The sequence below is a fragment of the Plecotus auritus genome (genome assembly GCF_963455305.1).
Source record: "Plecotus auritus genome assembly, chromosome: 10".
Taxonomy (NCBI): Eukaryota; Metazoa; Chordata; class Mammalia; order Chiroptera; family Vespertilionidae; genus Plecotus; species Plecotus auritus.
Window position 1 is genome coordinate 2,888,374 of NC_137785.1, and position 23,671 is coordinate 2,912,044.

The 23,671-nt window shown below is 51.3% G+C and overlaps 1 protein-coding gene across 1 annotated transcript; it reads right to left on the reverse strand.

The window, feature by feature from the left end:
- Positions 1-6,028: 6,028 nt before the first annotated feature.
- LOC308234862 (olfactory receptor 10AG1-like) lies at positions 6,029-6,958 on the reverse strand (the record flags this gene model as incomplete). The annotated part of the gene is made up of 1 exon (XM_080643276.1): positions 6,029-6,958. The coding sequence occupies one exon, from the start codon at positions 6,956-6,958 to the stop codon at positions 6,029-6,031; it is 930 nt and encodes a 309-aa protein (XP_080499402.1).
- Positions 6,959-23,671: the final 16,713 nt, after the last annotated feature.

Below are 23,671 nucleotides of genomic sequence, written 5' to 3' on the forward strand. Positions count from 1 at the left end.
AGCTGGATGTGGTTCTGACCATGGACAACCCAAGGCAATGAAAAAGCGCGGGTGGGCAGCCGCAGAGGGACCACATGACCTGGTTTATGTTTAACAGGATATGGTGGCTTCTAGGTGGAGCGTGAGTGTTTTTTTTTTAAATATCCTATATATGCCCTAACCGGTTTGGCTCAGTGGATAGAGCGTCGGCCTGCAGACTGAAGGGTCCCAGGTTCGATTCTGGTCAAGGGCATGTACCTTGGTTGTGGGCACATCCCCAGTAGGAGGTGTGCAGGAGGCAGCTGATTGATGTTTCTCTCTCATCGATGTTTCTAACTCTCTATCCCTCTCCCTTCCTCTCTGTAAAAAATCAATAAAATATATTTTTAAAAAAAGAAATACTAAAAATATCCTATATAATAAAAGCCTAATATGCTAAGTGTCCGGTCATCCAGTCGGCCATTCAACCAATCAAAGCATAATATGCTAATGATATGCTAAGGCCACTCAACTGCTCGCTATGATGTGCACTGACCACCAGGGGGGGCAGATAGTCAACTGGCCGGCCAGTTGCTATGACGTGAACTGACCACCAGGGGGCAGACACTCAATGCAGGAGCTGCCCCCCGGTGGTCAGTGCGCTCCCACAGGGGGAACACCGCTCAGACAGAAGCCGGGCTCACGGCTGGCGAGCACAGCGGCAGTGGCAGGAGACTCTCCTGACTCCACGGCAGCACTAAGCGGTCAGTCGGACATCCCCCGAGGGCTCCTGGACTGCGAGAGGGTGCAGGCCGGGCTGAGGGACCACCCCCCTCCCAAGTGCACAAATTTCGTGCACTGGGCCTCTAGTATATATATATATTTATATTGATTTCAGAGAGTAATGGAGAGAGAGAGACAGACAGAAAGACAGACAGACACCAATAATGAAAGAGAATCATTGATTGCCTGCCTCCTGCATGCCCCCTACTGGGGTTTGAGTCCGCAACCCGGGCATGTGCTCTGACCAGGAATCGAACTGTGACCTCCTGGTTCATAGGTCGATGCTCAACCACTGAGCCATACTGGCCGAGCTGGAGAGTGGGTTTCCAGGGTAATAGTGAAGACAGGGAGAGACCAGGGAGTAAGCTGTGGCAATGGTCCAGAGATGATGGCGGCCATGGGGATGGTGGGAAGTGGATGGATTTGAAATACACACAGTGTAGAACTTACAGGACTCACGGACACACTGAATGTGGCGGGTAATGGTGAGAGGTCAGGGAGAGAGACACATCCATATGCCTGCTAGGTTTCTGCCCTGAGCGATGGATGTATGGCAATGCCACTCAGCGGGTGACAAGTGGTGAATCACAGGTGTCGAGGAGACACCAGTTGTAGGTAGATGTGTTAACTTTGAAATGCTTGCTACATATTCATTCACAAGACTCAACAACAATTTATCCGTTCACTAGCCAATTATTCAGGGAGCTTCTATTATGTGAGGAGCGGTTTGGGTCCTGGGTCGACTGTATTCCGGAGCATCCTAGTCCCAGCTCAGAAAGCCAATCTATACTAAGAAAAGGGTAATATGCTAATATGCTTCCTCTCCTCCTCCTCCTGCTCCTCCTCCTCCTCCTCCTCCTCCTCCTCCTCCTCCTCCTTCTCCTCCTCCTCCTCCTCCTCCTTCTCCTTCTCCTCCTCCTTCTCCTCCTCCTTCTCCTCCTCCTCCTCCTCCTCCTCCTCCTCCTCCTCCTCCTCCTCCTCCTCCTCCTTCTTCTCCTCCTCCTCCTCCTTCTCCTCCTTCTCCTTCTCTTCCTCCTCCTCCTTCTCCTCCTCCTTCTCCTTCTCTTCCTCCTCCTCCTCCTCCTCCTCCTCCTCCTCCTCCTCCTCCTCCTCCTCCTCCTCCTCCTCCTCCTTCTCCTCCTCTTTCTTCTGCTTCACCCTTCAACATTTCATGTAATACTGGTTTGGTGGTGATGAACTCCCTTAGCTTTTTCTGGTCTGTGAAGCTCTTTATCTGACCTTCCATTCTAAATGATAGCTTTGCTGGGTAGAGTAATCTTGGTTGTAGGTCCTTGCTTTTCATCGCTTTGAATATTTCTTGCCACTCCCTTCTGGCCTGCAAAGTTTCTGTTGAGAAATCAGCTGACAGTCACATGGGCGCTCCCTTGTAGGTAACTAACTGCTTTTCTCTTGCTGCTTTTAAGATTCTCTCTTTGTCTTTAACCCTCGGCATTTTAATTATGATGTGTCTTGGCGTGGGCCTCTTTGGGTTTCTCTTACTTGGGATGTAAGAGCGTCAGCCTGCACACTGAAGGGTTGCAGGTTTGATTCCTGGTCAAGGGCATGTACCTGGGTTATGGATTCCATCCCTGGCCCTGGTCGGAGCATGTAGGGGAGGCAACCAATCAAGGTGTCTCTCTCACACTGATGTTTCTCTTTCTCTCCCCATCCCCTTCCACTCGCTCTAAAAATCAATCCTTGAGCGAGGTTTAACAAAATCAATTTTTGAGTGAGGATTAACAAAACTAAATTTAAAATCCTGAATAAATTTAGGTAGTTTCAAGAGAGCTATAAATGCAATGGAGATAATAACATTGGAGGAGGGGACTTAGAGTGACCTGGAGGGGACCTGCTTTGAATGGAAGGGTCAAGGAGAGTTCCTCGGAGGAGGTGACATTGGAGCTGAGCCCTAAAGGATAATAGGGAGCCAGCCATTCAGAGATCTGGGGGCTATGCCAAGCACCGGGATGTTTTCTTTTCTTTTCTTTTTTTTTCATTTATTGAATTTATTGGGGTGACATTCCCTATCTAATAAAGAGGGAATATGCTAATTGACCCTCATGCCATCACAACGCTGGCAGCGCCCACAGCCAATAAGGAGGGGATATGCTAATTAACTGCCCCACCCTCAAAGATGATGGTGCCCACAGCCAATAAGGAGGGACTATGCTAATTGACTGTCCTGCCCTAAAAGATAGCGCTGCCCACAGCCACAAGATGGCAGCGCCCAGTCCACCTACCTGCCTCCAGAGTCCCCCAGTCCCCTCAGCCCCCCAGCCACCCAGGGCCGACCCGAGGTGCAGGCAAGCCTCAGATGGCGGCTGCCCAGCCGCCCAGGGCTGCCCGAGGCTCAGGTAACTAAGGCCGGCCGAGGCTTGTGCTGCCGGCAGTGGCAGCAGCAGAGGTGTGATGGGGGCATCACCCCCCCTGATCATCAGGTCGCCTCCTGCCCCTGAGGGCTCCCAGACGGTGAGAGGGGGCAGGCCAGGCTGAGGGACCCCCCTTGCAATGCATGAATTTTCATGCACCGGGCCTCTAGTTGGTTAATAAAATTATACAGGTATCAGGTATACTACTCTGCCGTACATCATCTGTATAGTGTATTGTGTGTTCCCCACCCCAAGTGATGTCTCCTTCCGTCACCCAGGATATTTTCTATCTCGGAGGTATATCTCAGGTAATTATGGGAGTGACAGCCCATCACCTTTGCCATATTCTATCGGTTAAAAGTAAATCACAGGTTACCCTGGCCAGGTGACTCCGTTGGTTGGAGTATCATCCTGTGCACCAAAGGGTTGTGGGTTCCATTGCCCATCAGGGCAAGAACCATAGGCAACCAACCGATGTTTCTCTCTCACATTGATGTTTCTCTCTCACTCTCCCTTCCTTTCTCTCTGAAATCAATAAACATATCCTTGGATGAGGATTTTTCAAAAAGCCAATCACAGGTTCTTCCCACACTCAAGGGACAACAAGGATCATCTTAGGGCGTGTCTGACTCACCCCTATCATCACCAAATACTAGCCCAGGTGACCTGAGAAGAAAGGAAGAACTGGAAGCGTGATGGCAGGATGGAATTAAAAGATAGATGGAGGCTCACTGAAAGATCAGATGTGGAGGAGTGATCATAAATTCATCAAGCATATTCTCTTCGTTCTGGACTTTTATCTGGGCCTATGGCAACCCAGCTTCCTTTGCAGGTCCACGTGGCCATGTGACTAAGCTCTTGCCAATGGGATACGAGTACAACTTCCCAGTCACGTGTCAGAAGCACACTGCTGGCCCTCTACTTGCTCTGTCCCCCTCCCTGTAGCTGGACGGTGAAGGAAGTACCCATGAGCCATCTCCTACCAGGTGCATAAGGGCCACCGTAGGGGATGGCAGGGCAAGGAGAAGGAGGAACCCGGTCTCAGGATGACTTTGTCATGTAGAGACATTCAGGACCACCTTTGAGCACAAATGTGTATATGGAAGATAAATACACCTTCTGTTATTTGGCCTCTGTTAAAGTAGGTGAACTCCAAACCCAACTCATATGGTGCTACTAGGTAAGTGCTACAGAAAGACAAGATTAGTCTTTTTTTTTTTTTTTAAATACATTTTTATTGATTTTTTACAGAGAGGAAGGGAGAGGGATAGAGAGTTAGAAACATCGATGAGAGAGAAACATTGATCAGCTGCCTCCTGCACACCTCCTACTGGGTGTGTGCCCACAACCAAGGTACATGCCCTTGACCGGAATCGAACCTGGGACCCTTCAGTTCCCAGGCCGACGCTCTATCCACTGAGCCAAACCAAACCGGTGAGGGCTAGTCTTCTTTTTAAAATATATTTTTATTGATTTCAAAGAGGAAGAGAGAGAGATATAGAAACATCAATGATGAGAGAATCATTGCACAGTTGCCTCCTGCACTCCCCTACTGGGGCTCAAGCCTGCAACCCGGCCATGTGCCCTTGACTGGAATCAAACCCGGGACCTTTCAGTCCACCGGCCGATGCTCTATCCACTGTGCCACACCGGCCAGGGCCAAGATTAGTCTTTTTTATTTTAGGTTTCAGACCTACAGTTTAATAACTCAACACCTGTGTACAAAATTAGACCAAAAGTCTGGTTTCCATCTGTCATCACATGTTTGACCCCCTTTACCCACTTCACCCTCCCTCCACCCGTTCCCTCTGGTAGCCACCGATCCATGTTGATCCGTTTGTCTCCGTTTGGCTTGTTTCTTTGTTTTATATTCCGCAATAGGAATGCAGTCGTACAAGGACATACGGTACTTACTCTTGACATCCCCCCCGGAAGAAAGGAGCCCCGTGAAGACTGCAAACCGTATCTCTGTGAGTCCAACGTGGCCTATTTTTTCTCCTGGAGTAGTTGCCGCTCCTTCTGATGAAGCCCTTGGCTCGTGTTTAATCCGATCTCAGGTGGAAAATAGGTACCCCTCTACACATTACTGCCACGCTGAGTAGGCCAGCGTGCTCCTCTTGTGGCCCATGGGAACAGAGCTGAGCTGAGAAGAGACTGTCCTACTGGGCTCCCACTGCAGGATGTGGGGTCCTTGAGGGCGGGGGGGGCTCTTGCCTGCAACGACCTCCGACGATTTAAGTTATTCGCTCCCACTCTATGTTCCTCTGTGTCCACCTCGTACCCTTTGCCTCAGTGAAATGCACATTGAACATGTCTCTCTTTGATCTAGATGTCCACTAGGGCCTCCTGCGTGGCTCACTGTCATTCAACTTTTTATTTTTTATTTATTTTTATTTTTTTTAATATATTTTATTGATTTTTTTACAGAGAGGAAGGGAGAGGGATAGAGAGCCAGAAACATCGATGAGAGAGAAACATCGATCAGCTGCCTCCTGCACACTCCCTACTGGGGATGTGCCCGCAACCAAGGTACATGCCCTTGACCGGAATCGAACCTGGGACCCTTGAGTCCGCAGGCTGACGCTCTATCCACTGAGCCAAACCAGTTAGGGCTGTCATTCAACTTTTTAAAAAATATATATTTTTATTGATTTCAGAGAGGAAGGGAGAGGGAGGGAGAGAGAGAAACATCAATGATGAGAGCGAATCATTGATCGGCTGCCTCCTGCACACTCCCCTACAGGGGATGGAGCCTGCAACCAGGGCATGTGCCCTTGACCAGGAATCCAACCATGACCTCTTGGTTCATAGGTTGATGCTCAACCACAGAGCCACACCAGCCAGGCTGTCATTCAACTTTTGGGGTGCGGGTGTGCTCCTGGCCCATCAGGGTGGATCTCTGGGTCCGTCCCCGCGTCCTAGGACAGCACCTGCAGATAGAGCTTCCGCAGGGCCCCCATCATGTCCTTGTTTCTCAGGCTGTAGATGAGCGGGTTCAGGGTGGGTGTGAGGATGGAGTAGAAGACAGCGGCCAGGCGCCCCTGCAGCGGGGAGGAGCCGGCGCTGGGCTGCATGTAGGCAGAGCTGCCGGCGCCGTAAAACAGCAGCACCGTGGCCAGGTGGGAAGAGCAGGTGGAGAAGGCCTTCCGGCGGCCGCCCGCGGAGCGGATCCGCGCCACGGTGGCCAAGATGCGCACGTAGGACAGCACGGTGAGGGCGAAGCAGCTCATGATGACGCAGCCGCTGGCCGCGAACCCGGCCGCCTCGTGGGCACCCACGTGGGCACAGGCGAGGCGCATGACCGGGGGGATGTCGCAGAAGAAGTGGTCGATGACGCGGGGGCCGCAGAAGGGCAGGGAGAAGGTGTTGGCCGTGTGGAAGGCGGAGAACAGGAGCCCGCTGACCCAGGCCACCGCCACCAGGGAGACGCAGATGCAAGGGCGCATGGCCACGCCGTACACCAGGGGCCGGTAGATGGCCAGACACCGGTCGTAAGCCATGGAGGTGATGAGAAAACACTCCGTGGACCCAAGGCTGACAAACGCAAAGAGCTGGGATGCGCAAGCAAGGAGGGAAATCTCCCCCGAGCCCAGCATGGTGGCCACCAGGGCCCGGGGTAGGGTGGTGGACATGGAGCAGATGTCCACCAGGGAGAGGTGCTTGAGGAAGAAGTACATGGGCGTGTGCAGGCGGGGGTCGAGCACCACGGCAGCCACGATGGAGACGTTCCCCAGAACGGCAGCCAGGTAAACGAGAAGGAAGAAGGCCGCGCTGAGCAGCTGTAACTCGGGGGAAGCCGAGAAGCCCTGGAGGAGGAAGACGGATACCGTCCCCGTGAGGTTGGCCATGTTCTGTCTTTGGAAACGCTGGGGAATTGCAGAGCGGCGCCAGGAGCAGAATTGCAGAGGGTGTGACAGGAGTGGAATTGCAGAGTGTGCACCAGGAGAAGAATCGCAGAGGGCGACCCAGGAGCGGAATTGCAGAGTGTGCACCAGGAGAAGAATCGCAGAGGGCGACCCAGAAGCAGAATTGCAGAGTGTGCACCAGGAGAAGAATCGCAGAAGGTGACCCAGGAGCGGAATTGCAGAGTGTGCACCAGGAGAATTGCAGAGGGCGACCCAGGAGCGGAATTGCAGAGTGTGCACCAGGAGAAGAATCGCAGAAGGTGATCCAGGAGCGGAATTGCAGAGTGTGCACCAGGAGAAGAATCGCAGAGAGCGACCCAGGAGCGGAATTGCAGAGTGTGCACCAGGAGAAGAATCGCAGAAGGTGATCCAGGAGCGGAATTGCAGAGTGTGCACGAGGAGAAGAATTGCAGAAGGCGATCCAGGAGCGGAATTGCAGAGTGTGCACCAGGAGAAGAATCGCAGAAGGCGATCCAGGAGCGGAATTGCAGAGTGTGCACGAGGAGAAGAATCGCAGAAGGCGATCCAGGAGCGGAATTGCAGAGTGTGCACCAGGAGAAGAATCGCAGAGGGCGACCCAGGAGCAGAATTGTAGAGTGTGCACCAGGAGAAGAATTGCAGAGGGCGACCCAGGAGCGGAATTGCAGAGTGTGCACGAGGAGAAGAATCGCAGAAGGTGATCCAGGAGCGGAATTGCAGAGGACGATCCAGGAGCAGTGCAGTAGCTAAGACCTAGGAGGAAGCGGGTAAAAAGCTGGGTGAGCGCAGGCTGGAAAGGAAGCTCAAGCATTTGCTCATTAAACCCACATGCACTAGTGTCTTCCCTAGAAGTCTCAAAGTCAGATACCTTATAGAGGCCGGGCAGGGACACAAATTAGTGGATCCAAGCCCTGGCTGGCTGGCTCAGTTGGTTAGAGCGTCCTCCAATGTACTGAAGGGTCACAGGTTTGATTCCTGGTCGGGGCACATACCCATGTTCCGGGTTCTGTCCCTGGTGGGGGCACATCCAGGGGCAACTGATGGATGTTTCTCTCTCACATAAATGTTTCTCTCCCTCTCTTCCCCCCTTCCTCTCTCTCTGGAATCAATGAAAAATATATCCTGGGGTGAGGATAAAAAAAAATTAGTGGGTTCGGCTGAGTGTAAGATAATAGGGAATGGTGGGGACTGCGGAGAAAGGGATGTTCTGTCCACAGGACACTGACTGCTGCTCTAAGCTCTTGCCAGATGTTGTTGCTGGACCGAGAACTGCCAGATTCTGATTTTTTTTTTTTTCAAGAGAGCCAGAATTCCAGGTTGCTGTTGTGTTTTTTTTTATTGTGTTTTTTTTTAACATGAAACCTCCTGACATTTATATATTGTCAGTTAATTCAAATTTAAAATACCGTGTTCACAGCAGCATTCTTTACAATAGCCAAGATCTGGAAACAGCCCAAGTGCCCATCAGCAGATGAGTGGATGAGAAGCTGTGGTACATTCACACAATGAAATGCTACATGGCTATGAAAGGAAGGGACTCTTGCCGAAACCGGTTTGGCTCAGTGGATAGAGCGTCAGCCTGTGGACTGAAGGGTCCCAGGTTCGATTCCGGTCAAGAGCATGTACCTTGGTTGGGGGCACATCCCCAGTGGGGGGCGTGCAGGAGGCAGCTGATCGATGTTTCTCTCTCATCGATGTTTCAACTCTCTATCCCTCTCCCTTCCTCTCTGTAAAAACTCAACAAAATATATTTTTTTAAAAAATGAAAAGAAGGGACTCTTACCCTTTGGGGCAGCACCAATAGACCTGGAGAGCATTATGCTAAGTAAAATCAGCCAGTCTGAGAAAGGCAAATCCCATATGATCTCACTAATACGTGGAATCTAGTGAACAAAATAAACTGATGAACAAAATAGAACCCAGAGGCATGGATGCATGGGACAGACTGACAGCTGTAAGAGGGGTGGGAGGGGGGGAACTGGAGAAAGAAGGTTAAGAGATTAGCCAAAGGACATACACTGAGTGGCCAGATTGTGATGATCTCTGAATGCATAATAATCTGGCCACTCAGTGTGTGTGTGTGTGTGTGTGTGTGTGTGTGTGTGTGTGTGTATTAGAGGCCTGGTGCATGAATTTGTGCATGGGTGGGTCCGGCCAGCCTGGCCAGGGGGAGGGGACATGGGCAGTTGGCCGGCCTGCCTGCTGGTCGAATACCTGGTCAAGGGGACAATTTGCATATTAGCCTTTTATTATATAGGATAGACACTGAGTGGCCAGATGATTATGCGTTCAGAGATCATCATCATCTGGCCACTCAGTGTATATGTATGTGTGTGTGTGTGTGTGTGTGTGTGTGTGTATGTATGTGTGTATATATATATATATATATATATATATATATATATATATATATATTAGAGGCCCGGTGCATGAATTCATGCATGGGTGGGTCTGGTCAGCCTGGCCAGGGGGAGGGGACATGGGCAGTTGGCCGGCCTGCCTGCTGGTCGAACTCCTGGTCGAGGGGACAATTTCCATATTAGCCTTTTATTCTATAGGATCCAGGGGTGGGCAAACTTTTTGACTCGAGGGCCACAATGGGTTCTTTAACTGGACCGGAGGGCCAGAACAAAAGCATGGATGGAGTGTTTGTGTGAACTAATATACATTCAAAGTAAAGGAGCAGAGGGGAGAGCAAGAGAACCCTCCGCTCTTTCGGCTCCACGGGCCGGATAGAACAGCTGAACGGGCCGGATCTGGCCCGCGGGCCGTAGTTTGCTCACGGCTGGGATAGACACTGAGTGGCCAGATTATTATGCATTCAGAGATCATCATCATCATCTGGCCACTCCATGTATATGCATCATAGCCTAATGTCACAGACAACAGTGTGGTGGTGGCCAGAGAGGATGGGAGCTGGAGGCTGAGTGGAAGTGGGGCAAAGGGGGAGACAGAACTGGGGGGCATCTGTAATAGTGCCAACAGTAAAAAAATGTAAACACTGTACACATGCAATGCGGCGACCAGTTTAAAGCTTTTGGTCTTACCATGCATATCGCTACATAACTCCATAGCATCTTTTTTTGTTGTTGTTGTTCTTAATCCTCATCCGAGGATATTTTTCCATAGATTTTTAAGGAGAGTGGAAGGGAGAGAGAGACAGAGAGAGAAACATCGATGTGAGAGAGACACATCGATTGGTTGCTTCCTGCACACGCCCCCAACCAGGGCCAGGGGACCAGGGCCGGTGATCGAGCCTGCAAATGAGGTACGTGCCCTTGACCAGAATCCAACCCAGGACCCTTCAGTCCGAAGGCCGAGGCTCTGTCCACTAAACCAAACCAGCGAGGCTAGCTCCATAGCATTTTAATTGTAGTATGCAATCCAAAGTCTCCTGATAATTTATTCCCTCCGCTAGACACGGAGCCCTCCGTCCCCATCCGAGGGCAGGGGCCATTCCTTGCTCATATCTTAATTTCCCCGCATCTAGCAGAGAAGGCGGTACACAGAAGCAACATGGGGTCTAGAAACGTTTTCTTCGCACTACCTGGTGTGGCTTAGCCCAGTGGTCAGCAAACTCATTCGTCCACAGAGCCAAATACCAACAGGACCACGATTGAAATTTCTTTGGAGAGCCACATTTTTTAAACTTAAACTTCTTCGAACGCCACTTCTTCAACATAGACCCGCCCAGGCCGTGGTATTTTGTGGAAGAGCCACACTCAAGGGGCCAAAGAGCCGCAGGTGGCTCGCGAGCCACAGTTTGCCAACCACTGGCTTAGTGGATAGAGCGTCAGCCTGGGAACTAAAGGGTCCCAAGTTCAATTCTGGTCAAGGGCACGTGACCGGATTGCAGGCTCGGTCCCCAGCAGGGTGCATGCAGGAGGCAGCCAATCAGTGATTCCCTCTCATCATTAATGTTTCTATCTCTCCCTCTCCCTTCCTCTCGGAAATCAATAAAAAATATTTTAAGCCCTAACCAGTTTGGCTCAATGGATAGAGCGTCAGCCTGCAGACTGAAGGGTCCCAGGTTCGATTCCGGTCAAGGGCATGTACCTTGGTTGCGGGCACATCCCCAGTAGGCGGTGTGCAGGAGGCAGCTGATCGATGTTTCTCTCTCTATCCTGCTCCCTTCCTCTCTGTAAAAAAATCAATAAAATATTTTTTTTTAATTCTAAAAAATATATAAAAAAATAAAATATATATATAAATGTTTTCTTCAACCCAACAGCCAGGGTTTGGATTCTTGGATTCTTCGTGACCTTGAACAAATGCCTTCACCTCTCTGACCCTCAGTTTTCTCCTCTGTCGAAAGGGAGGATGAAGGTCACATACGTTCCTTAAAGGTTGACCATGACTGCCCTGGCCGGGTGGCTCAGTTTATTGGGGCATCATCCCTTACCCCAAAAGGTTTTGGGTTCAATTCCCGGTCAGGACACTTGCCCAGGTTGTGGGCTTGACCCCCAGTTGGGGTGCGTGCGGGAGGCAACCGATCAGTGTTTCTCTCTCTTTCTCTCTCTCTTCCCGCCTTCCTGTCTCTCCGAAATCAATTCAGAAAAAAAGTATTTAAAAATAGATTACAATCAGGTTCTCTCTGCCCCTTATCTTTCCTGTCATTAGCCCCACGCCCCCCGGGCTGGTGTCATAAGACAGGTATGAAAACATATTTTTAAACTCCCGGCTGGCGTGGCTCAGTGGTTGAGCCTCGAGCTAGGACCCAGGAGATTAGGGTTCTATTCCTGCTCAAGGGCACATGCCCGTGTTGTGGGCTCGATCCCCACTAGGGGGCGTGCAGGAGGCAGCCGATCCATGATTCTCTCTCATCATGGATGTTCCTATCTCTGTCTCTCCCTCTTCCTTGCTCTCTGAAAGCAATAAAAATATATTTTAAAAAATAAAAAATAAACTTGCCCTGACCGGTTTGGCTCAGTGGATAGAGCGTCGGCCTGCGGACTCCATGGTCCCGGGTTCGATTCCGGTCAAGGGCATGTACCTTGGTTGCAGGCACATCCCCAGTGGGAGGTGTGCAGGAGGCAGCTGATGGGTGTTTCTCTCTCATCGATGTTTCTCACTCTCCCTCCCTCTCCCTTCCTCTCTGTAAAAAATCAATAAAATATATTTTTGAAAAAATAAACTTAATGGAAAAGATGATCTACCTATTCCTTTCTTTCCCTTTTCCACACTCCCTCAGCCACCTGCGGCTTTTACCTCCCTTGCAGACAGCTGGGCGCTGACCGGGCTCCCCCCGCAACCGCCCCCCCCCCCCAGACTGGGTAGTCTCCGTGAGCTATAACCTCCCTGGGGGGCTCAGACCCATGTCACCCCTCAAACATGCCCACATCCCGGTCTCTGAAACCGCCCCCCGCCCCCCATAGCAAAAGGAACTTTGACAACGTGAGGAAAGCTTTCGATGTGGGGAGACTATTTTGTGTTCTGGGTTGAATTGCGTCCCCTCCCCCACCCCCACCCCATACCCCACCCCCACCCTCCAAAAAATAAGGTTGCCAATCTAACCCCCGAGACCTCAGAAGGGACCCTCCTTTGGAAACAGGGTCACTGGAGACATCATTAGGAACTCGGGGGGCTCTGGAAGCTGGAAAAGGCAAGGGGATGGATGCCCCCCCACCCCCTCCCCCCGGAAATCCTCCTGGATGAGACACAGCCCGGCCGGCCCTCGCTGTCAGCCCCGGGAGACCCCGTTAGGGCCTCGGGTTTCTGAACCTGTAGGACAGCACGTGAGGGTTGCTTTTTGGAGACCAGGGTATGGGATTTGCTACAGCCTCCCTCTCCCTCCCCTCCCCCTTTCCTTCCCCCTCCCCCTCCCTCCCCCCCAACCCCCAGCATCCAAATAAAAGGAATAGCTGATGCCCTTGGTCCCCTTCTCAGCCCCCCAAGGTCCTGGGGGACACACACTGTGACCGGGGCCCCGGGTGAGAGCGTTTCAGTGGGTACCCGGGCCCCCCCGCCCCGGCTTTGCAGGTATGACGCTCAGGGAGGAGGTAACATGTGCGCTGATGTCCCAGAAAGAGCCCATGAGCCCAGCCCCACAGAGGTAGGGGGGGTCTGTGGTTGAGCATCGACCTGTGAACCAGGAGGTCACCGTTCCATTCCCGGTCAGGGCACAGGCCCGGGGTGGCGGGCTCCATCCCCAGTGGGGGGCGTGCAGGAGGCAGCCGATCCAGGATTCTCTCTCATCATGGATGTTTCTCTCTCTCTCGCTCCTTCCTCTCTGAAATCAATAAAAATATATACACTGAGTGGCCAGATGATGATGATCTCTAAACGCATAATAATCTGGCCACTCAGTGTGTGTGTGTGTGTGTGTGTGTGCATATATATATATATATATATATATATATATATATATATATATATTTTAGAGGCCCGGTGCATGAATGTGTGCATGGGTGGGGTCCAGCCAGCCTGGCCAGGGGGAGGGGACATGGGCGGCTGGCCAGCCTGCCTGCTGGTCGAACTCCTGGTCGAGGGGACCATGTGCATATTAGCCTTTTATTCTATAGGATAGACACCGAGTGGCCAGATGATTATGCGTTCAGAGATCATCACAATCTGGCCACTCCGTGTATTTTTTTTAAAAAAATACAACCAAAAACAAGAAGAGCCGATGAAAAGAAACACCTGTCCCCACAGCCCACGGCTCTCAGGAAATGCAATTCCTCAGCCTGGGCCAACTCGTCCTGCCTCCTGTAGACATATTTTTTCCCCTCCTGTGCCTTCCAAAAGTTTACTTAAAAAGAGAAATAGGGGCCTGGGCTGGTGTGGCTCAGTGGATAGAGCGTCGGCCTGCCGACTGAAGGATTCCTGGTTCGATTCCTGGTCAGGGCACAGGCCTGGGTTGCGGGCTGGATCCTCAGTGGGGGGGGGGGGGGGGGGGGGCGTGCAGGAGGCAGCCGATCAGTAATTCTCGCTCTTCCTTGATCTCTAAACGCATAATAATCTGGCCACTCAGTGTGTGTGTGTGTGTGTGTGTGTGTGTGTGTGTGTGTGTGTAATGATCTCTTCTCTGAAATCATTAAAAACATATTAACAAAACATAAAACATTTTTTTTTAAAAAAAGAGAGAACCACGGGGTGCGTGGCTTGGATGCGGTTGGCCCTTGCTGTTGTTGTTATTATTATTATTATTATTATATTTGTTTCCACTTTCTCACCTGCAAACCCTGGGCTTGCAAAGGCATTTCCACGCGGTTCCACGGAGCCCTCAGGGGGCCACTGAGACATGGGGGGGCCTTTTACCCTCTTCTGCCTGCTCCTACCACCCCCTTCCCCGCTGGTAATCACCGAACTGCTGTCTGTGTCTATGAGGTTTTGTGTGGTTTTTTCCCTTAATCCCTTCCCTTTTTCACCCAGCCCCCAAACTCCCCCCCCCGCCCCCCGCCGCTGCCACCTGACAGCTGTCAGTCTGTTCTCTACCTATGAGTCTGTTTCTATTTTGTTGGCGCTTTAATTTCTTTTCTGCTTTAAATCATCACCCGAGGGTGACATTTTCCCATTGATTTTCAGAAGGAGTGGGAGAGAGAGAGGGAGAGACAGAGAGAAACAAGGATGCGAGAGACACACATCGATGGGTTGCCTCCCGCACGAGCCCCGACCAGGGCCCACACCGAGGAGCAGCCTGCAACCCGGGTACATGCCCCTGACCGGAATCGAACCCGGGACCCTTCGGGCCGCAGGCCGGCGCTCTATCCACTGAGCCGCACCGGCCGGGGCTAATTTCTTTACGGGGAACACACAGAATAACAATGACACCTCCCGCGTGAAAGGGGCGTGCGATTCTGTGACGCCCTCAGAAGTGCGTCTAGGGCCCAGCCGTGGGCAAACTACGGCCCGCGGGCCGGATCCGGCCCGTTCGGCTGTTCTATCTGGCCGGCGGAGCCGAAAGAGCAGAGGGTTCTCTTGCTCTCCCCTCCGCTCCTTCACCAGCAGCAGTGTTAACATGGCAACGTGGGGAAACACGGCCGCAGCTCCTTCTTCTGAGTGGGCCGATTTATATCCCCCCCATTCAGTAGAAGGAACAACCTCTCCATCTTCCAGAGGCTCCTTGTAATGCCCGCGGACGCGTCCCTGACATCACCCTGGGAATGCGGAGACACGTTATCATGGTGATGTAGGGAGACACGCCCCTGGAGAGCACAGTATCAGAGCATTAGCTAAAAAGGAGACCAACAACACTGTTCCCACTGAAGTTGATGTTTTAAAGACCAAAAACCTTTCAACCCAGTCTACATGGCCATCTACATCTACGTCCCGGGCATCATTTGGAAGTTGCACTAAAGAAAATGTTTAATTTACTGTTTACACATTTTGTTCTTTTCTATTTGTTTTAGTTTTAAATTATTTTATTATATTTAAGTTTAATTTGAAAGGCTTTTGTACCTTTCCTTTGTTAGGCAATTTTATTTTGCCTTTGCCATCTTCAATATAAGGTATGTTATTGTGCTATGATTCCTCCATTTTTGGAAGTTTCAAATTATAATAATTAGTGTTTACATTCTTCTTGTTAAAATGTTTGAAATGAATAAAACTATTGAAATAAATAAAAAAAAAGACCGTCCCCTTTTATGTAATGATGTTTACTTTGAATTTATATTAGTTCACACAAACACTCCATCCATGCTTTTGTCCCGGCCCTCCGGTCCCGTTTAAGAACCCATTGTGGCCCTCGAGTCAAAAAGTTTGCCCACCCCTGGGCCCTAGTCCATCAAACACAGGGTGGCTTTATTCTTTCCTCCCACGTGGCTGATTCTGTGTTTCTCAGAACCGCCTGGGTGTCAAAGAATACCCCCCAACCTCGTACTTTGAGGTGACGGAGAGGAGCAGAGACCCTGGGTCTGAGCCATCCGCCCGGGAGAAAGCAGCCTAGAATGCTGTGTGGCCCAGGAGGGGCGCTTGTGGGGTAGAATGAGAGTTTAGGAACTTCCCCTCCAGCACAGCCCCCCGTGTCCTCCACAGCGTCCCCACCCTCGGCTTACATACCTCTGCTCACGGGGCCCTCACTCCCACGCTCGCTCCCAGCAGCGCTTCTCCACCGAGGATGATTGCTCTCCCAAGGGGAGGGGGAGGCGAGGGGCAATGTCTGGAGACATTTTTTTCCCCCCTCAAATTTTATTGCTGTTTTCTTTGTCATTTATTGTATTGTTGACAGTATTACAGATGTCCCCCAGTTCCCCCCTTTCTGTCCCCCTCCAGCCAACCCCGCCCCGCCCCAGGCCTCCCACCTGTTGTTGTCTGTGTCCGTGGGTTATGCATGTTCTTTGATCCATCTCTCTCGCCCCCCTCTCCTTCCCCTCCCCCCGCCCCCTCTGCGATCTGTCAGCCTGCTCCATGCATCCACACCTCTGGACCTATTTTTTTTTTATTTCATTTTTTTGTTTGTTTGTTTTTAAACATATTTTAAACATCGATCAGCTGCCTCCTGCACACCCCCCACTGGGGATGTGCCCGCAACCAAGGTACATGCCCTTGACCGGAATCGAACCCGGGACCCTTCAGTCCGCAGGCCGACGCTTTATCCACTGAGCCAAACCAGCCAGGGCCAACAGAATGGACCTATTTTGTTCGTCAGGTTTTTTTCTGTTCTTTTTAAATATATATATATATATATATATATATATATATATATATATATATATAATTGAATTATTGAAATATATTTTAATATTTTTAAAATATATTGAAATATATTTTATTAACTATATTTTATTTAAATATGTATTTTTTTACAGAGAGAGGGAGAGGGATAGAGAGTTAGAAACATAAATGAGAGAGAAACATCAATCAGCTGCCTCCTGCACGCCCCCCACTGGGGATGTGCCCGCAACCCAGGTACATGCCCTTGACCGGAATCGAACCCGGGACCTTTCAGTCCGCAGGCCGACGCTCTATCCACTGAGCCACACCGGTTAGGGTGTTCATCAGGTTTTTGTTTTTTTTTCCTGTTCTTTAGATTCCACGTGTAAGTGAGACCTGTGACATGTGTCTGTCTCTGACTGGCTTGTTTCACGTGTAGCAGACTATGGAGGCGGGTTTGGTTGTCACGATGCGGGGCGGATGCCCTCGGCACCGAGTGGGCCGAGCTCAGAGAGGTGGCTGACCACCCGACAGTGAGCAGGCAGCCCCCGCAAAGAGTCATCGGCCCCCAATACCAAACGCAACGAGTCCTCTGTCCATGTCCGCGGAGACAACCAGCATTTAAATGTCAGCCCCGGCCGGTCTGGCTCAGTGGACAGAGCATCGGCCTGCAGATCAGAGGGTCCCGGGTTCGATTCCGGTCAAGGGCACGTACCTCGGTTGCAGGCTCCACCCTGTCCCAGGCCCTGGTCAGGGCACATGCAGGAGGCAACCCATCGATGTGTTTCTCTCACATCCACGTTTCTCTCTGTCTTTCCCTCTCTCTTCCACTCTCTCTAAAATCAATGGGAGCCCTGACCGGTGTGGCTCAGTGGATAGAGCGTCGGCCTGCAGACTGAAGGGTCCCAGGTTCGATTCCGGTCAAGGGCATGTACCTTGGTTGCGGACACATCCCCAGTAGGAGGTGTGCAGGAGGCAGCTGATCGATGTTTCTCATTCATTGATGTTTCTAACTATCCCTCTCCCTTCCTCTCTATAAACAAATCAATAAAATATATATATATTTTTAAAATCACTGGGAAAATATCCTTGGGTGAGGATTACAAAACAAAACAAAAAAATGCCCCCCCCCCCCAAAAAAAAAAATAAACGTCACGTCCGGAGACCTTGAGAGCTTCTCAGGCAAGCCACCTAATGCCCCCACCTCAAAGGCAGGCGCTATGCGATCGTCCCATTTCACAGACAGAAAAACCGAGGGCCAGCGAGGTCAAGCAATCGGCCCAAAGTCTCCTCGCTGGTAGTGGCTGTGCTGGGGGTCCCCGGCTGGCTGATGTTCCCGCAGGTGGCAAAGGCTGCCCCCAGTCACCCCGGTTTGACACGGGAGCCCCCGGGAGTGTGAGCAGCCCCACTTACCTGGCTGAGGGGCCCGCCACTCCCCGCAGCCGCTGGAGGAAGGCCGGGTCCTCTGAGGGGCAGGGCTGAGTGACGGAGGTGCAGGCTGGTGTCCCTTGCTCCGCAGTGAATCCCCACTTATCAGCTGCGGCAGGGAGAGCGTCCGGGGTGGGCCGGCGGTGCCGACTCCGGGTGGGGTTGGCTCAGAGCCATCCGTCGCTCATCTTCTTTGGAATTCGTCCAAGGTCACCTCTGGGGACTTTCTGTCCCACGGTGGCTCTAGGCTCTGAGAACAAGACTCTTTGTTAAAAATACATTTTTATTGATTTCAGAGAGAGAGAGAGAGAGAGAGAGAACCATCAGTGATGAGAGGGGCCCTAACCGGTGTGGCTCAGTGGCTAGAGCATCAGCCTGCGGACTGAAGGGTCCCGGGTTCGATTCCGGTCAAGGGCATGGACCTTGGTTGCGGGCACATCCCCAGGGGGAGGTGTGCAGGAGGCAGCTGATCGATGTTTCTCTCTCGTCGATGTTTCTGACTCTCTCTCCCTCTCCCTTCCTCTCTGTAAAAATCAATAAAATGTATTTTTTTAAAAATGATGACAGGGAATCATTGGTTGGCCGCCTCCTGCACGCCCCACACTTGGAATCGAGCCCACAACCCGGGTATGTGCCCTTGACCGGGAATCGAACCCTGACCTCTTGTTTCATAGGTCAACTCTCATCCACTGAGCCACGCCAACGGGGCAGGAGAAGAAGACTCTTTGATTGGCAAGGTGTCAGCCGTGACTCCTGATCACAACCTTTCTAGAATGTTCTTTAGAAATACCAAATATTTCCAACATCAAAAGCCACAACAGCCCATGTCACTGAACATTTTTTTTAATTTATTGGTTTGAGAGAGAGAAATACCAATTTGTTGTTCTACTTATTTTTTTAATTATTATTTTTTAAATATTATTTTTATTGATTTCAGAGAGGAAGGGAGAGGGAGAGAGAAATAGAAACATCAATGATGAGAGAGAATCATTGATTGGCTGCCTCCTGCACGCCCCCCACTGGGGATGGAGCCCACAACCCAGGCATGTGCCCTTGACCAGAATCGAACCTGGGACCCTTGAGTCCGCAGGCCGACGCTCTATCCACTGAGCCAAACCAGCTAGGGCCTGGCCATCTTTTTATAGGTATGTCCATTTATACATGTTCTTCCGTGAAATGCCTTTACATTAAAAAAAAAATAGGACTATTTTATTTTTCCTGATTGATCTGTAAGAATTTTTAAAATATATTATGGGTAGTGATCCTTTTTATAATACTCCCCCCTTCCCCCAGAACTGTCAACTTAAACATTTTTCTTTAGAATATATATTTTTTAAGGCTACAAATTTTCTTTAGAGAGGGAGGAAGGGGGAGAGAGAGACAGAGAGAGAGAAAAAGAGAAAGAAACATTGGTGTGAAAGAGACACATTGATTGGTTGCCTCTTGCATGTGCCCCGCCCCCCCCTCCCGCCCCAGGGCTGGGATCGAACCTGCAACCCAGGTACAAGCCCTGGACCGGGACTGGAACCTGAGACCCTTGGGTGCTAAGGCTGATGCTCTAACCACTTAGCAACACCAGCCAAGGCCATAAATCTATGTATTTTTTAAGATGGAGTTGGAAATTCTTGCCCCGTGATTGCATGTGGGTCGTGGAAGAAATAATAGTAACATAATACATGACAATACATAACATCATAACAATATGGTCATAGCTACGTAATACATGACAATTCCTAGCATGAGAATACAGTAACATAATATGGTACTACTAGAGGCCCAGTGCATGAAATTCATGCACTGGCCGGTGGGGGGAGGTGTCCCTCAGCCCAGCCTGCACCCTCTCCAACCTGGAACCCCTCAGGGGATGACTGACTGCTGGTTTAGGCCCGATCCCTCTGGGAGTGGGCCTAAACCGGCAGTCAGACATCCCTCTCATAATCCGGGACTGCTGGCTCCCCACTGCTCGCCTGCCTGCCTGCCTGATCACCCCCTAACCACTACCCTGCCAGCCTGATCAACACCTAACTGCTCCCCTGCTGGCCCTATCGCCCCCAACTACCCTCCCCTGCTGGCCCAATTGCACCCAACTGCCCTCCCCTGCCAGCCTAATTGCCCCCAACTGCTCTCTCCTGCAGGCATGGTCCCTCACAACTGCCCTCCCCTGCTGGCCTGGTCGCCCCTAACTGCTCTCTCCTGCAGGCCTGGTCACCCCCAACTTCCCTCCCCTGCAGGCCTGGTCGCCCCTAACTGCCCTCCCCTGCTGGCCTGTTTGCCCCTAACTGCCCTCCCCTGCAGGCCTGATCCTCCCCAACTGTCCTCCCCTGCAGGCCTGTTTGCCCCTAACTGCCCTCCCCTGCCGGCCTGTTTGCCCCAAACTGCTCTCCCCTGCAGACCTGGTCGCCCCCAATTGCCCTCCCCTGCAGACCTGATCACCCACAACTACCCTCCCCTGCTGGCCATCTTGTGGCGGCCATCTTTGACCACATGGGGGCAGCCATCTTGTGCGAGGGTGTGAGGGTCAATTTGCATAATACCTCTTTATTATATAGGGTAACATAATTGTAATGTAATGCCTAATAATAACAAACATGCTGACTCTATGTCATGCACACACATGTGGTATATATGATTACATACACATGTGATCATACACATATATGATTATATATACACACAGACACACCTTGGTCCTCACCATCCCCCTATCTGGTAGGTCCTAATATAGTCCCATTTTACAGATGAGGAAACTGAGGCAGAGAGAAATTGCATCCAAAGCCACACACACAGAGCGAGTACATGGGGGAGCCAGGATCTGAACTTGGCCACGTGACCCCATCCTTGAACCACCGTGCGTCCGTGTTGGGACGAGTTCTAGGCTCTGGGTCTGAGCACCGGGGTGAACAGTGATGTCATGTACTGAGCTGGGGAAACTGTGGGGCGAGCAGATCCATGGACCTGAAGTCAAGGTTCTACTTGGCTGTGGTCATTGTGAGATGGCTGTTAGAAACTTGAGTGGAGCCCGAACCGGTTTGGCTCAGTGGATAGAGCAGGAGTCCTCAAACTACGGCCCGCGGGCCACATGCGGCCCGCCGAGGACATTAATCTGGCCCGCCGGGTGCCGCTGCCTGTCCTGCTTAGCAGCCAACGCGTCCCGGGCCCGCAGTGCGCATAGGAATTAGTTCATAGTTTTTTTTTTAAACTATAGTCCGGCCCTCCAACGGTCTGAGGGACAGTGAACTGGCCCCCTGTTTAAAAAGTTTGAGGACCCCTGGGATAGAGCGTCGGCCTGCGGACTGAAGGGTCCCGGGTTCGATTCCAGTCAAGGGCATGACCCTTGGTTGCGGGCACATCCCCAGTGGGGGGCGTGCAGGAGGCAGCTGACGGATGCTTCTCTCTCATCGATGTTTCTAACCCTCCCTCTCCCTTCCTCTCTGTAAAAAATCAATAAAATACATTTTTTTAAAAAAAGAAAAGGAACTTGAGTGGAGAAGGGATGCCTGGGGTGGGGGGTCGGGGATGGGCAGGTCCCAGCTAGGGGAAAAATCCGGGGGCATCGTTGGCATAGCAATGTCCATGAAAGCCACGGGCCTGGGCGTTTTGGCTCAGGAAATCATGCCCCTTAGAGGGAACATATCCTCACCCTGGCTCCTGGGCTGACTACAAAGTTTGGTGTCTCCAGAGAGACGGGCTCCCTCATTAAGGACCCAGAAACACAACCAGTGCCAATGTCTCATTAAAGTCGAAGTTCCCGGCGGCTCCCCACGGACCAGAACTCTGCCGACACGCTCCGGGCCCAGGAGAGGTCCCCGCCGGGCGAGGGGGGCTGAGGTCAGCAGCAGGGCAGCCAGGTGGGACCAGAGTAATTGGCCTCCACTCACCCACCCCCCAGTCGCCAGCCACCAGGGGACCGGGGGCTCCGAGCTCATTAGGAACGGGTGGCCAGGACCTCCTGGGAGTCTCAAAGGAACTTTTTGACTCGCTGAGCTCGTTAGGAAGGAAGCTGAGGACCCGGCAGGTGCCTGCTCCCGGTGGGCGTCGTTGGTGGAGAGGGCGCACGCCAGGGTGGCGAGGGAGGAAGAGAGATGTTTCGGCCGGAAGCCAGAGTGGCACTGCTGAGCCGTGTGCATTTCACTTCCATGAGACATGGTTTCCTCTTCGTTTTTGTTTTGTTTGGTTTTAATGCATTTTTCTTTTATAGATAGATAGATAGATAGATAGATAGATAGATAGATGATAGATAGATAGATAGATAGATATATTTTATTGATTTTTTACAGAGAGGAAGGGAGAGGGATAGAGAGCTAGAAACATCGATGAGAGAGAGACATCAATCAGCCGCCTCCTGCACACCTCCCACTGGGGATGTGCCCGCCACCAAGGCACATGCCCTTGACCGGAATCGAACCCGGGACCCTTCAGGCCACAGGCCGACACTCTATCCACTGAGCCACACCAGTTTCGGCTTAATGTATTTTTCTTGATCTCAGAGCACGGAAGTGAGAGGCAGAGAGAGAGAGGGGAATAGAAACATCCAGGATGAGAGAGAATCACGGATCGGCGGCCTCCTTCTCCTACACGCCCCCTGGCATGTGCCCTGACTGGGAGTGGAGCCACGCACGACCTCCTGGTTCATCGGTCAAAGCTCGACCACTGAGCCACGCTGGCCGGGCTGATTTCCTTTGTAAAACAGACACGGGGACGAGGACAGGGCTTTATCCAGTTCCCTCTGTGTTTGTTTTTTTTAATCTATTATTATTTTTTAATTATCAACATTCTTTTTTAAAAAAATATATATATATATATATCTTTTTATTGATTTCAGAGAGGAAGGGAGAGGGAGAGAGAGAGAGAAACATCAATAATGAGAATCACTGATCAGCTGCCTCCTGTACGCCCCCTACTGGGGATCAAGCCTGCAACCCAGGCATGTGCCCTTGGCTGGAATAGAACCCAGGACCCTTCAGTCCACAGGCCAACGCTCTATCCACTGAGCCACACCGGCTAGGGCAGTGGTCGGCAAACTCATTCGTCCACAGAGCCAAATATCAACAGTACAACGATTGAAATTTCTTTGGAGAGCCACATTTTTTAAACTTAAACTTCTTGTAACGCCACTTCTTCAAAATAGACTCGCCCAGGCCGTGGTATTTTGTGGAAGAGCCACACTCAAGGGGCCAAAGAGCCGCATGTGGCTCGCAAGCTGCAGTTTGCCAACCACGGGGCTAGGGCAAAAATATATATATATTTTTAAAATATATATTTTATTGATTTTTTTTACAGAGAGGAAGGGAGAGGGAGAGAGAGTTAGAAACATTGATGAGAGAGAAACATCGATCAGCTGCCTCCTGCACGCCCCACACGGGGGATGGAGCCTGCAATCCGGGCATAGGTCGACGCTCAACCACTGAGCCATGCCATGCCGGTTGGGCTAAAATTATCTTCTTTTTTTAAAATGTTTATTGATTGATTTGAGAGAGAGAGAGAGAGCCAGCCAGCCAGACAGACATCGATTGGCTGTTCCACGTATGTATGCATTCATTGCTTGCTTCTTGTATGTGCCCTGACCAGGGATCGAACCCGCAACCTTGGTGTGTTGGCACAACACCCTAACCAGCTGAGCCACCCAGCCAGCAGCCTAAAACTGACCTTCTCTGTTTC